Raw genomic sequence first — 13,677 nt, 5'->3', positions numbered from 1 at the left:
GAGTACCTGCTGCTCTGTTCTGTTGGGAATACTGCTGCTCTGTCTGTGTGAGAGATACCTGTCACTCTGTTTTGTGTGAGATAGATACCTACTTCTCTGTTCTGTGTGTGAGAGATACCTGCTGCTCTGTTCTGTGTGGGAGAGATACCTGCTGCTCTGTTCTGTGTGTGAGAGATACCTGCTGCTCTGTTCTCTGTGTGAGAGATACCTGCTGCTCTGTTCTGTGTGGGAGATACCTGCTGCTCTGTTCTGTGTGAGAGATACTTGCTGCTCTGTTCTCTGTGTGAGAGATACCTGCTGCTCTGTTCTCTGTGTGTGAGAGATACCTGCTGCTTTGTTCTGTGTGTGAGAGATACCTGCTGCTCTGTTCTGTGTGAGAGATACCTGCTGCTCTGTTCTGTGTGGGAGATACCTGCTGCTCTGTTCTGTGTGAGAGATACCCGCTGCTCTGTTCTGTGTGAGAGATACCTGCTGCTCTGTTCTGTGTGAGAGATACCTGCTGCTCTGTTCTGTGTGAGAGATACTTGCTGCTCTGTTCTGTGTGAGAGATACCTGCTGCTCTGTTCTCTGTGTGTGAGAGATACCTGCTGCTGTGTTCTGTGTGTGAGAGATACCTGCTGCTCTGTTCTCTGTGTGAGAGATACCTGCTGCTCTGTTCTGTGTGAGAGATACCTGCTGCTCTGTTCTGTGTGAACGATACCTGCTGCTCTGTTCTGTGTGAAAGATACCTGCTGCTCTCTTATGTGTGTGAAATCATTACAGGTTTAAGTTGTGTATTGAAGATGTGCATGTTAACTGTTCCGTGCTGCTTGTCAGGAGTTCCCATGCAGCCACAGCATCCGCAGCAGGGCTTTCCTATGGTGCCCGTAATGCCACCCAACATGCAGGGGATTGTGGGTATGAACTACGGAGCCCAGCTGCCCCCTGGGGCCATGCAGATGCAGGTCTGTGTCTCCTGTTGTCCCTGTGCTTGTGTGCTATGCTATGAAGGCCACAGTGTGTTGCTGCACTTAGAGCGCTAGGCAGTCCTCTGGGATCAGAGGGTGGAGCTGGAGCTACTCAGCTGCTGCCAATAATTGCAACAGTGAGACCTCATGACCGCCAAAATGGGTGGGGCTATTATCTGCTCGCTGAAATTAACCAATCATTGTATTTTACTGTAGAGAGGAAATTCTATTGATTCATAACAAGGCAGCGATTGGCAGGTCATTGCAGCTCCTTTAGCACATTATGCTGTTCAGGAAACCTCATTCTCCCATCACATTTGTGCATGATGTCTCTGCAGTCTGCCAGGCTTGTGTGTGTGTAACTGTCAGCTTGTTTGTTTGTCTTTGGATGTGTTCAGCTCATGTTTACGCCCCTGCCGCAGATGGCAGAATGAGCAGAAGTGCGGTGCTGCTGCAGTGAGCAGCTGTGGGCGCAGGCATCTGTCTATCCTGCCTCAGATAGATCTGGTGCTGCTCTTAATTAGGAATGTGAACACCATCGATTCGGCAATTGTCAAATTAATAATTAATAAAGATTGTTTTTTTTTTCTTTTGAAATTTTCAAACCGTTCAAAATAAAAGATCAAATGTTACCTAAACTGCTGTAAATGGGTGATAGAGGGGGGTGGGTGGGGCTTGTTGTCATTCTATTTACTTACCGTCAGTTGAAAAGATGGGCAGCTTGCTAAAGAGTACCGTGCGGAATGATTTTAAATAGCTCAATGAAAACAGTGATCAGTGCAAATTCATATACCACACATCGACATCTACGATGAACCAAACCATCCAAGGTTGAGGGATCACAGCAAACAAGCATCCAGCTACGTAGTGAGACCTTGTCAGCGTGACAGCTGTCCAGCTGAAACCACAGCAGATTTTCATTGCTAAAATGTTAATGAAAGACATGCTCCCCGAAAGCATGACAGAGGCCGAAGGGTTTTGGGACTCACTGGCACTTGTTAAGCCCGCATACACCCCTGTGGGTTGTACTGTTGCGCTAAAAAACATCACAGCTCGACTTGAATGGAGTGAAGCAGCCGACTGTCAGTATCCCAGCTGACTGTCAGTATCCCAGCTGACTGTCAGTATCCCAGCTGATTGACTAGCAGTGTCCCAGCTGACTGTCAGTATCCCAGCTGACTGCCTGCCAGTATCCCAGCTGTCTGTCAGTATCCCAGCTGATTTACTGTCAGTATCCCAGCTTCCTATCAGTATCCCAGCTGCCTGTCAGTATCCCAGCTGATTGACTGTCAGTATCCCAGCTGCCTGTCAGTATCCCAGCTGATTGACTGTCAGTATCCCAGTTGCCTGTCAGTATCCCAGTTGCCTGTCAGTATCTCAGCTGCCTGTCAGTATCTCAGCTGCCTGTCAGTATCTCAGCTGCCTGTCAGTATCACAGTTGCCTGTCAGTATCTCAGTTGCCTGTCAGTATCTCAGTTGCCTGTCAGTATCTCAGCTGCCTGTCAGTATCGCAGCTGCCTGTCAGTAATTTGTGTTTCTCTGGCTCCTCAGGGGGGCATGGCCATGGGGATGCAGATGATGGGACAGCCCCAGTTCATGGGCTTGCGGGCCCCTGGGCCCCATTACACCGCAGACATGCAGAAGCAGATGGTGGAGGACCGTCAGTGAGTACCACTAGCTTGGCTTTTATCTGGTGTGTGACCTGTTATGTGTGTGTATATACACGCATGCACACACACACACACACACGCACTTGATTCCACCAAACTAAATGTTACAATGGTTAGTCTTGCAAAGAGGGCACAGCTAGCCTGTGATCTGGAATCACTGCAGTTTGTGTAGCAGCTGTGGAATGAAAATGTTTTAGGAGAGTATGTCTCTCTCTCTTTCTCTTTATTTCTCTCTCTCCTTCCCTCCCTCCCTTCGTCCTCTCACTCTCGTTCTCTCTCTCAGAAAGCACATGGAACAGCATCAGCGCATGCTGGAGGAGGAGAGGAAGAGGAGGCAGTTTGAGGAGCAGAAACAGAAGCTGCGGATGCTGAGCAGCATCAAGCCCAAGGTCAGGGGTCACACTCTGCTACGGGTGCATCTGAACCCTATTGTCCAGTTTTTCCCAGTTTATGCTGTGTCTTTCGGAAACCTGACATAGAAAAACAATGTTCTGATGAGATATGCTGACAGCTTATTTGGGTATTAGTTGTTAACTTGGGCTACAAAATGCTCAAAGCACTTCCAGTTTTCTGTCCAAACACAAATATGCCGATAATTTTGTTGCTGGAACAGATAGTGTGATCTCTCCACACCACACTGAATTCCCACTCACCCTCCAACCCTCCAAGCTGCTCACTTCTGCTGTGTGTGTGTCTGTGTGTGCGTGTGTGCATGTGTGCGTGTTCATGCGTGTGTGTGTCTGTGTGTGTGTGCTTATAGATGGGGGAGAAGAGTCGGGACGACGCGCTGGAGGCCATAAGGGGAAACCTGGACGGATTCAGCAGAGACGCCAGGATGCACCCCTCGGCCTCCTCGCACCCCAAGAACCCAGGTAGGATCGTCTGATCACACTAACAACGCCTATATAACAGCAGCTTCTCACAGACCTCACCCTGAGAGCTACCATTAAACAGACTAGAGCAGGAGCGAGACTTGGGACAGGCGGCCACATTGCGAACCCTGTCACAGAGAGAACACTGCATCCCCCTTTTTCACTTGGGTATGCCTTGTGTGTTTCACACACCATTGTAGCTCTGTGTTTCTCCCTCACAGTGCTAAATAACCCATGCAGACAGTGATGTCACAGCAGGTAGTGTCCATGGTGAACATACTAGAACAATAAGCTTGCCCAACTGGCAGTGGGCAGTGGGAATCTGGAGATCTGATCTGCTGCCATTTTCATTTTGTTTGCTTTTTTGTGCTGTTCTAGTTGTTGTTTATAGACCCCCAGTAGCTGTTCTAGCCTGTGTTGGTAGACCTCTTATGTCTGTGTTCATATTCTGAAACATTCTTTTGTGTATGTTCATACTTCACTTTGTTTTTATTAGAACTATATGTTAATTGTTTTCTTAATATAATGTTTATTTTTGTGCACTTCAGAAATGATGCTGGTTGCCAGGAAACAAACATACTGCAACCATCGATCCTTTTTTTGGTCAATTTACCGCTCACTGAAGACTGTGTAAGAGTTTGTGCGGCCAGCGGAAAAAATGGAGTAGTATCAATTATCACAGGCACTGATACGGTTTTAAAAGCTGAGCTAACCGCCTGTGTCCATTATTTATGATGCACTGCCCCTAGCTTTTATAGCATCTTTTTATGCTGTATAATAACTGTGGGGCAATTGTTATACATTTTATCCATCATTTTGCTCTATAATATTTGCAGGGCATCACAATTCATGTGTTTTATATGTATGGTATATTACATATTTTTGTATTGAAAAAGAAGCTGGCAATAAAATTGATTGTGAACTTTTGCAGTCTGGGCACATCAGAACCATGGCCTGAGGGCCAAACTTGGCCCGTTCAGGCCTTTGGTTTGGCTTGTGAAATGGGCGGCAATTAAAAACAAGTAATCTTAAAAAGTGATGTAAATGGAGGGAAAAGCTAAATGCTAAGTTAGCTCTATTAGGCTGGTTCAGAATGGTTTTTTAAATAAATGACAAACATAAACAAATTATTGTTCATCTTTATAATGTCCCAATACGTTGGTCATTACAGAGATTCTGATTTGGACCGCTAAGCTCAGTGTTTTGTGCGTGCCTGTTGTGAACTCTTATACATGTAAGGGCAGTGAGCGACAGGGCCTGCTCATTTCTGAAGTGGACAAAGCTCGGTGCTTCTCTCACATCCTCGATGCGGTGCTCCAGAGTGCTCTGTGTGTGCATGTCTTTGCCTGTAACTGTGTGCCGTGAACGTGCTCCATCATTATCTCTCCTCCCATTTTTACAGACTCATCGTCATCCCACTCTTCTGTCACCCTTCACTCCCCTCCCCCCGCTTTCCCCGAGGACGACGACGATTTTAGCGACTTTATTCAGGGCCCCTCTGCCCCTGCCCCTGCCCCTGCCCCCGCCCCGCCCGTCCCGTCCTCCTCACCCTCCCTCAGAGCAGGCGCAGGTCACTGGCCTGTTGTAGACGGAGGCCCGGGGCAGCGACCCAAATCTGCCCCCCGACCCCAAATTCTCTCTCACTCTATGCCCTTCCCACCAGCCTCCCAACCCTCTACTGTCACCTCCAGCTCTCAGTCTGCAGCCAAAGGTAACTCTCAATTTATCTTCCTCCATTCGCCCTCATTTTCCACCCTTGATTCTTGTTGATTCCTGTCATCCAATTATCAAAAAACAAAGGTCTGAAAAGACTTATGCCAAAGGACAGATGTTTGGGACTGTGCATCGAATTTGAAAGGTGCCATTTCCCAGTCGGGCACCGTGGGGGTGGTCCTCTAAGAGAGTGCTGGGGCTTGGGGCCTGATGCCTCAGGCCTGGGGCTCATGGGAAATAAGTTGAGCCATAATGACAGCCTGCTGTATAAAGTGAAATAACTGCAGTACCTTCAAAGCATAGGAATAGTAATGCTGAAATGGCCAAAAGGGGGGATTTGTCCAGGTAAATTCATTCAGTGTTGTCCAGTGTGTGGCTTTGTGATGTGCTTTTGTACCACTGACCCATAATCCCTTTCAGTAGGGGGTGAAAATGAAGAGCTGGCAGGGGAAAGAAAACCTTTAGAAATGTCATATTCTCCATGGAAATGCCATCAAAAGCCTGCTTATTAGCAAATGCTATTAAATGCTATTACAAATGCGGCAACTGTGCGGTTAGATGAGTGCTTCACATTACAATGGCAATTTCTCTTCATTACAAGCATACTTTCAGTTTATTCTATGAACCATAATAGCCTGGTGCTCATTCATTCTGATTGGCCATTTGTGCAAGGGTGAAATTGAAACGAAAACACCAAAATTAATTTTTCTCCCCACACTAGTTCATTCTCAGTTTAAGAGTTCAAACATGAAGGTCACAGAGGTTTACTGCAAAAGACCCACCTACAGATTTCCTTGAAATAGTCATACTTCTCCATTTTGTAATTTAGCATCTTCTTTCTCTAGACAATACATGATCATAGAAGTTGTCCACCACCTTGTATAGGTAACATCAGTCCATCTTTCAATTTTACACTCTTAGTTTTTAATTGGTACTTTACAGAAAGTTGGATACCTGCCTGTACACCGAAGACTGCCTGATGAAGTGATGTGCGTTTAGTCTTGCATTAAAAATTCTTTCTGGGTTTTGTAGTCCTCCAGGGATTTAATGTGCGCCTTTTCATTGCCATTAAACCTTCAGGCAGGGCTGTAAAAGCAGAAGAGCTGTACTTTACCTCTGGCCTATGCCAGCAGTGAAGATGGAATGATTAGAATGATTGCGCTTGTTAAAAAGCATTTGCCAAATTTAGTGCCTAAGTCTCGTTGGCTAAAATGGCATCATAATCTTTGATTAAGTCAACAAAAGAACTGCAGTGAGACGGTGGATCGCTCACCCACGCCGTGATCCCAGCTCCTACAGACGTAACGATGCTATTCCTTTTGCCTACAACGTTTGAGGAGTTCCTCTATTAATGTGCTCCACTAGAGAAGTGCGCACTGACTCCATAAGCAGCTCTCTGCTCTATGCTTCCTACCCTCCGTAGCGGTGAGGGCAGAAATCACCTCATCCCTGCCCCCCGCGTTGGTCTAAATGGAGACGTTCTTTGATCTGAACTTTTTGCCGGTTTGCTGATCCTTCCACTCCAGCGCTCTAGATAAACGGTCCAAATGTCCCATTGAAGAGTGGCATACTCGCTCAGAACAGGGCTGTGAAAATTATGGTTCATATCCCTCTGTTGTTCTAGAGTGCTTTCCCCCTATTTGTCCCCTTGTCTTTCTCTCCTGTTGTGTGGAGGGAAGGGGGTTGTTTGACCTCGTCACGGGTTGGGAATGATGATTGCTGAGGTGCTGGGGCTGTTAAGCTTGGATGGGCAGCAGAGTGTGGAAAGGTCAGACATGCCTCAGTGCCTGAGAGTCTCTCTATTAGCCACTGGAGAGGTGTTATTACACCTACATGTCCCTTCTTGGTTTCTGTAGTTTGGTTGACTAAAGTGCACAGAAAGTGGTTAACAAAATGCAAAAAAGGACCATGCAGATAGAACACCGCATTACAAAAGCAGGTAGAACAATAGCCTGCACATACACCTTTCTCAGATAAGATGGGAGACCCCCTGGTGTAGATCGTAGCGACTTCACCTCTGGTGACCCCACTGTCTCTGCTTGAGCGTGCTCTGTGCTGCTTTCCACAGGAGTCGGGGTCTTCCCTCAGCAAGAGCACATCCAGCCCATGGCCCCATCTTGGCTCTACAACGACAGCCTTGTTCCAGGTAAATGCTGTGTGACACACTGCTGTTCTTTGCTAAAGCGAAGTACATTACCTTCAAGATTATTAAAAACTCTTTAAGTCAGGTTAGATCACAATACCAGGCTGGAGCGTAGTGTAGTGTAATAGTGAACTGGGCTGTATCTTATAAGCTACCTTGAATGAGGTACTTAAGCTGAATTTCTTTAATAAATGTCCAGCTCAATAAATGGGTTGTATGTGATTTTATTTAAATTGGGTTAGTCACTGTGTGAAATGGTTTCCCAAACCAAAGGTCAGATTCCAGAGATGAGGCAGCAGCAAAAGACTAGAGTAACTGCTAAATGTAAAAAAGGTAGTTGAGGGTTGTAGTGAATAATAATGATGCTAGCAAGGCCATTTATGAATATTTATAGGCTCTGGGGCTCTGACCCGTAGGTGTTAAGGATCAATTCTCCCTTATATCTGACAAAACAGTGCAAAAAATATAGAAAACAAAATGACAAGTACTCTTGCCTGTGTGAGATCTGTGCTCCATATTCCAGTGTGAAAAATCTGAACTCTTTCCCTATGTTCTGTGCTCTGGCTTTACCCGTCTCTCAGATCTGTACAGGCAGGTGCTTGAGTTCACCATGACCCCAGCAGGCATAGACACCGGAAAGCTCTACCCCATCCTGATGTCATCTGGGCTGCCCAGGGAGGCGCTGGGGCAGATCTGGGCCACAGCCAATCGCACGACGCCTGGCAAGCTGACGAAGGAGGAGCTGTACACCGTGTTGGCCATGATTGGTGTGACCCAGGTAGACTGTGATCTAATTGGTTGTTTTGGTATTAACATTGACATTGTTTCTTACGGTTGACACATGCACAATAGGAGTCTATTTGTATTCTATAGGGTGATATTTGTATGAAAGCAAAGAAACAAAGAGAGTTATTGCCATGGGAGTGCACTTTGTCTTTTGTCCATATAGATGAAATGTGTGAAATTACATTTTTAAACAAGGAAAATTAGCATTTTATGTATATACAATTATTTACATATGTTAAATGCATTTATATTTATAAATATGTAAAATATAAGATGTGTTCTAAGCTCTCGATATCTTTCTATAGCCAGTAAATGGGAATACAATATGAAGGCAATACTAGATATCAGAAAGCCATTGAGAGGTCCTCCTGACCAGTCATGTTATTGGCTCTTCAATAAGCTTTTGGAATTGTGTGTGCTGTAGCAAAGACGCCTCTCATTTGAGAGATTTTTTTTTTCTTGGCCCATTTGATGCTAAGTGAAAGGAGTGAAATGAAGAAGTGGTTCGTTTGAAGCATAGTCTGAAGCCCCCTGGGTGCACTGAGGCCTCAGCTGAAATTCGGAAACTAACGCGGTACCCGAGTGAACGGGAGGGAGCCTGTCACCGCTGGCTCACCGTGTCCTCCCGACCGCGGCCTGGCTGCTGCGATAATAAACCTTTTGTGATGCAAATGGAAGCCTCTCGGGGTCGCTCTCATAGCACAACTTTCTTTGCGCTGATTAAAAAACAAAAAAACATACCTGCGGACGGCTCCTGGTGACGGCTGCTGAAATGGAACTTGACTGTGATGAATCATTTAATCAGGTGTTGCTTCTTGTGCTTGGCGGAGGCTTGGAGGAGAGAGGCAGAAGTGAACTAAGGATATTCATAAGCAGAAAATTTGAGGATAGAGGATGGAGGTACAGTTTCCAGATGTTGACTAGTGCCTCTTACAAATTTCCAAAGCAAAACCAGAGACTTTAGGAAACGCCATTTTCTTATAAACCATTGAAAAGATCCGGTGTCTTGGGTGGGTCGCCTAGCTGAAGTGCAGCTGTTACATGCCCTGGTTTGTAACTGAATGCTGATGGTTGCCCAGAGTGGGATGGCAGTGTATAATGGTTTAGGTTTAGGAACTAGGCTTGTGACTGCAAGTTTGTAGGTTCAATTCCCCGGTGGGGTGCTGTTGTACCCTTGAGCTAGGTCCTTAACCTGAATAGCTTCAGTAAATATCCAGCTGTAGAAGTGGATTGTAAGCTGTGCAAGTCTGTCTTGATAAGAACGTCTGCTAAATGCTCAGCAGCGGGTGCGTCCAGACCTGAATGCTGCCTTCCTCTGGCCTGGCTGCAGTAACCTTCCTCTGGTCTGCCTGTATCTCCTGCCTGCTTAGTGCAGCTCATCAACGCAGTGACCACGCCTCCCAGACTAATCAAAATAATCTGCACTCTCTTCAGCAGATGAAGGACATTGCTGTGATTGGCCAGCTCTGCAGAAATGTTCCTCTCCTGTAGTCCCTTTGAGTGGAGATGGTGGTGGATTGATGAGAGGGGCTGTAGTACTAACGTTTGTTTTCTAATCTCTGACAGAACGGGCTACCAGCATCCCTGGATGTGCTGAGCCAGTTCCCCTCCCCGCCATTGCCTAACCTGCCTGCTGTTGCCATGGTGCTGCGCCAGCACCAGCACCAGCACCAGCACCAGCAGCCCAGCATGCCCCAGCCTCCTGTGCCCATGGTGATGCCGGCTGCCATGGCGCCGGCCATGGGCATGACCCTCCCTGCTCCCGCCATGGCCCCCAGCACTGCCACGCAACCCACCGCCGGCTTCGTCACCAACTTCCCTCCTGCTCAGGTAACAGCTCAGGTTTCAAGTTTGTTCGAATTGGAGTTTGCTTGCTTCATGCATACTTCATAAAGTATCCTAAGATAAGACCTGTGCTTGGTAAATTCGCTTGTAGTTATGCTGCACCTTTTACATGGAATACCTTGCAAGCAGAAACTTGATTACTTTGTTAATGTTGATTGTTTTAATTTGATTATTTCAGACAGAATGTAAATGCTTTTAATCATGTTCAACCCAGAATGTGTGCTCTTTTAAGTCTTCTGATCGTCTTGTCTGTGTTTTATGTCAATGTAGTGTGGTACCTTTATGTACTGTATGCTGCTGTCTTGGCCAGGGCTCACGTGTAAAAGTGATGTAAATCTCACTGTGACTTCCTTGGTAAAATAAATGATGAATAAAAAAAAAAAGAAACAAAGGCGAAAAGAGTTATCGCAAAAGTCGAATATGAAAACAGTATAATGAGTGTAATTGCTGTAGGCGTAATGAGACATGATAATTAGCACAGTGCAGCCGTGTGTTCTCTGCTGTTCCCACTGTGCAGCACACTCGGCCTTATTGATTAAATGATGGCTGTTTTCTCTTCGCCTCAGGAGGCCAAACCCGAGGACGATGATTTCCAGGATTTCCAGGAGGCCCCCAAGGCGGGGTCAGGGGACGTCTCTTTTGCTGACTTCCAGGGAGAGACAGGGGGCAGCTTCTCCTGCCTCGCTCCCTCCCAACCCCAGAGCAGGTACGGCCTGGACCCCAAGACTCATAAAGCACTCAGCCAGCCAGCCAGTCAGTCAGCCAGCCAGCCAGCCAGTCAGTCAGTCAGTCAGTCAGCCAGCCAGCCAGTCAGTCAGTCAGTCAGTCAGCCAGCCAGCCAGTCAGCCACCCAGCCAGCCAGTCAGTCAGCCAGCCAGCCAGCCAGTCAGCCAGTCAGTCAGTCAGCCAGTCAGCCAGTCAGTCAGTCAGTCAGTCAGTCAGTCAGTCAGTCAGTCAGTCAGCCAGCCAGCCAGTCAGTCAGCCAGCCAGCCAGTCAGTCAGTCAGCCAGCCAATCAGTCAACCAGTCAGTCAGCATAGGCCTGGCTGTTTCTGATAGAGCTGTAGACATGGGCATAGAATATGTCCAGGTTTCCTTTGCTGGCAGTGCCTCCTGACTTTGGCATGCACTACAAGCTATATATTTTTAACATTAAAAGTGTATAGCTTCCAAATAGCCTGTGATTTACCCTCCCCCTACACCCCGTCTTTAAAAATGAAACTCTGTCTCCTCAGTTAATTAACCCTGTTTGGCGGCCAGATGATAAGCTTTCTCTTGTCTGTTGCTTTTGAAACCCACCCAGAGAGGTTTCCTCGCTGCTTGGGTAATGGGCATGGCGGTTGATTATTTTAATGACAGCCAGTGAGAACAGACCTAGCAAAATTAGCTAATTTCACAGTCGAAATCTCTATTTTGTTCTAGCCTGAAATATAAAGAGGGCTTTGTTTCGGCACCATGTCTTCATCTCGTATCAATGTCTAATTAAAAACAGCTTTTTTTTCCTTCTTTGCTACGGAATGAGCTAATTGGCGACTGTTATTTCTGTGGAGAGAATAGTTTGGAAATAGCAGGTTTTGCTGTCTGGTGAGGGAACAGTTCAATACTCAAGTGACCAATGGAAGTTCTGTCTCATCCAATCGGCCTTCAGCTGAGTCAGAGTAACCTGCCAGGTCCCAGAGGAGCTTATTCAGAGGTGCTGCTGAATGACTAAAAGAACTGAAATAGATGACTATTTGAAATGCCTTCAGAGGACCTTTTCCACATGATTTATACATGGAATATACGTACATCACAATTTTGTTTATTTCTTTTAAAATATATTTTCATATATTAAGTCTTTTTCTCAGGTTTTGATTATAATTTCTTTTATGCAATCTAATATATTTTCCTGTTTCTTTTTTTGGATGCGTTACCTTCCTTTAAGGTGGTCAGCCTATAAGCCCTTTCGAGTTTTTTTAGCCAGCTATTCTCAATTGTTTATTGTTTTAAACTTTTGTGTATTTACAATTACGTCAATTAAGCCAAACTAAGGTTGGAGTCCATTTCTTTACAGTTCAGTCAGTTCTCTTCAGTTCATGAAATGCAAAAAATGCCCAGTGTGCTCTCTCAGGAATTTTCAGTCGGTTAATTATATTTCTGTTCATTGACTGAATAGAAATGTAGCTTTTGACTGGGGTTTAGTCAGGATGGTGAGTGATTGATGGATGCTCTCTTCCCCTAGCGCTCCTCCAATGCTGATGCCAGTGTCCGGAGCGTCGTCGTCCTCCTCCTCTGACAGATACGCCGCCTTCAAGCAGATAACTGTGGAGCCGGCCCCCTCCCTGCCCACGGCTTCAGGTAGCGTCTCCAGCCACGCCCTTTGACCCCTGAGCCGCGTGCTGTGCACCAAGCTCGCCTCAAATTACATCAGACCCCAAGCCCCACACCTGCCTGAGCAGTTGAACCAATCCACTCCGCCTGCAAGCATGTTAGTCATGATTACGTTTGTTTTGGTGGGAAAGAAATGTATTTTAATGCATTATTTTTTATCATTATGTTCATTTAGGTTTCACAAGGAAATCCAGTATACAAAATAAACTATATTTACTGTGTCAATTACTTTCACCGAACTCACCCGCTACCAATAGCATGCTTCTGTTAGAAAATGCAAGAACAAGTAAAAAAAAAAAAATATATATATATAAATTATAAATATGCATAACCTCTCTGCGATCTTAACTTTAATGCGATCCTGTTCCAACGTTCTGTATCCCTGCAAGATTGTTTCACTGCAGGTCTGTAATTTGAATCCGGAAAACAGCCTTGTCCACAAATTATGTGCTTGCCGAGGTCAATCGAACAACTGACTTTATTTCCCTCTCTTCTCTTAGATCCTGGGGATAAATACAGCATTTTCAGGCAGCTTGACCATTCTGCAGATCAGAAGTGTGTAGGTAAGCCAAATCTGTCTCGTCCCCGACCCCATTACGGCAGTTTCAATCGTTGCATAAACAATTCAGTGAAGTTTTCTCCCGCGGCCCTGGAGAGCGTTTCCATAGTCCAAATTACAAGCCCCGCACACACTGAGCCAAATGAGCGCCATGGGAGATAGGACAATTGAACAGAAAAAAACGACTCCCAAATTATGTCTTTTTCAGCAGTTTGGCGCAAATAGTTACTCGACTGTTTATTAACTTAAGGTGTCAGATGAATGTGGTGTGTTTACGTGTATATGTATGCGTGCATGTGCGTGTGTGTGTATATGTGTGTGTCTGCGTGTATATGTGTGTGCGTGTGTGTGTGTATGTGTGTGTGTGCCTGTGAGTGTGTGTGTGTGTGTGTCTGCGTGTATATGTGTGTGCGTGTGTCTGTGTCTGTGTGTGTGTATTTTGTGTGGTGTGTGTGTGTGTCGCGTGTAAGTGTGTGCGGGGTGTGTGTCCGTGCTTGTTGTGTGTATGTTGTTGCTGATATGTGTGTGCGTGTGTGTGTGTATGTGTATATGTGCGTGTCCGTGTGCGTGTTTGTGTGTATGTGTGTATGTGTGCGTGTATATATGTGTGTCTGTGTGTTTGTTTATGTGTGTGTGTGTGTGTTTGTTTTTGTGTATGGTTCTCCTCATCGTGTTCTTTTTTTTGTTCTTGTGATGCACACAAACGGTGTTGACGGAGATGACTTTCCCGTCCCTGTTTCACTAGAGCAGTGTCCAGCAGGGACTGCTTTTTC

At 45.9% G+C, this 13,677-nt stretch overlaps 1 protein-coding gene across 2 annotated transcripts in view; it reads left to right on the top strand.

Moving 5' to 3' along the window:
• synrg (synergin, gamma) overlaps positions 1-13,677 on the top strand; it is a 33,142-nt gene that overhangs the window by 5,562 nt on the left and 13,903 nt on the right. The window contains exons 3-13 of one of the 2 annotated variants that reach the window (XM_064351344.1): positions 817-944; positions 2,499-2,611; positions 2,901-3,006; positions 3,378-3,489; positions 4,892-5,200; positions 7,271-7,348; positions 7,927-8,123; positions 9,698-9,961; positions 10,543-10,682; positions 12,197-12,312; positions 12,846-12,908. In XM_064351344.1, coding sequence (XP_064207414.1) covers positions 817-944; positions 2,499-2,611; positions 2,901-3,006; positions 3,378-3,489; positions 4,892-5,200; positions 7,271-7,348; positions 7,927-8,123; positions 9,698-9,961; positions 10,543-10,682; positions 12,197-12,312; positions 12,846-12,908 — 1,626 coding nt within the window. The remainder of the gene's footprint in view (positions 1-816; positions 945-2,498; positions 2,612-2,900; positions 3,007-3,377; positions 3,490-4,891; positions 5,201-7,270; positions 7,349-7,926; positions 8,124-9,697; positions 9,962-10,542; positions 10,683-12,196; positions 12,313-12,845; positions 12,909-13,677) is intronic. The other variant, XM_064351345.1, reaches the window with a different exon arrangement.

Source organism: Anguilla rostrata, chromosome 9, assembly GCF_018555375.3.
Source record: "Anguilla rostrata isolate EN2019 chromosome 9, ASM1855537v3, whole genome shotgun sequence".
Lineage (NCBI taxonomy): Eukaryota > Metazoa > Chordata > Actinopteri > Anguilliformes > Anguillidae > Anguilla > Anguilla rostrata.
This window is presented reverse-complemented; position numbering and strand designations above follow the sequence as displayed.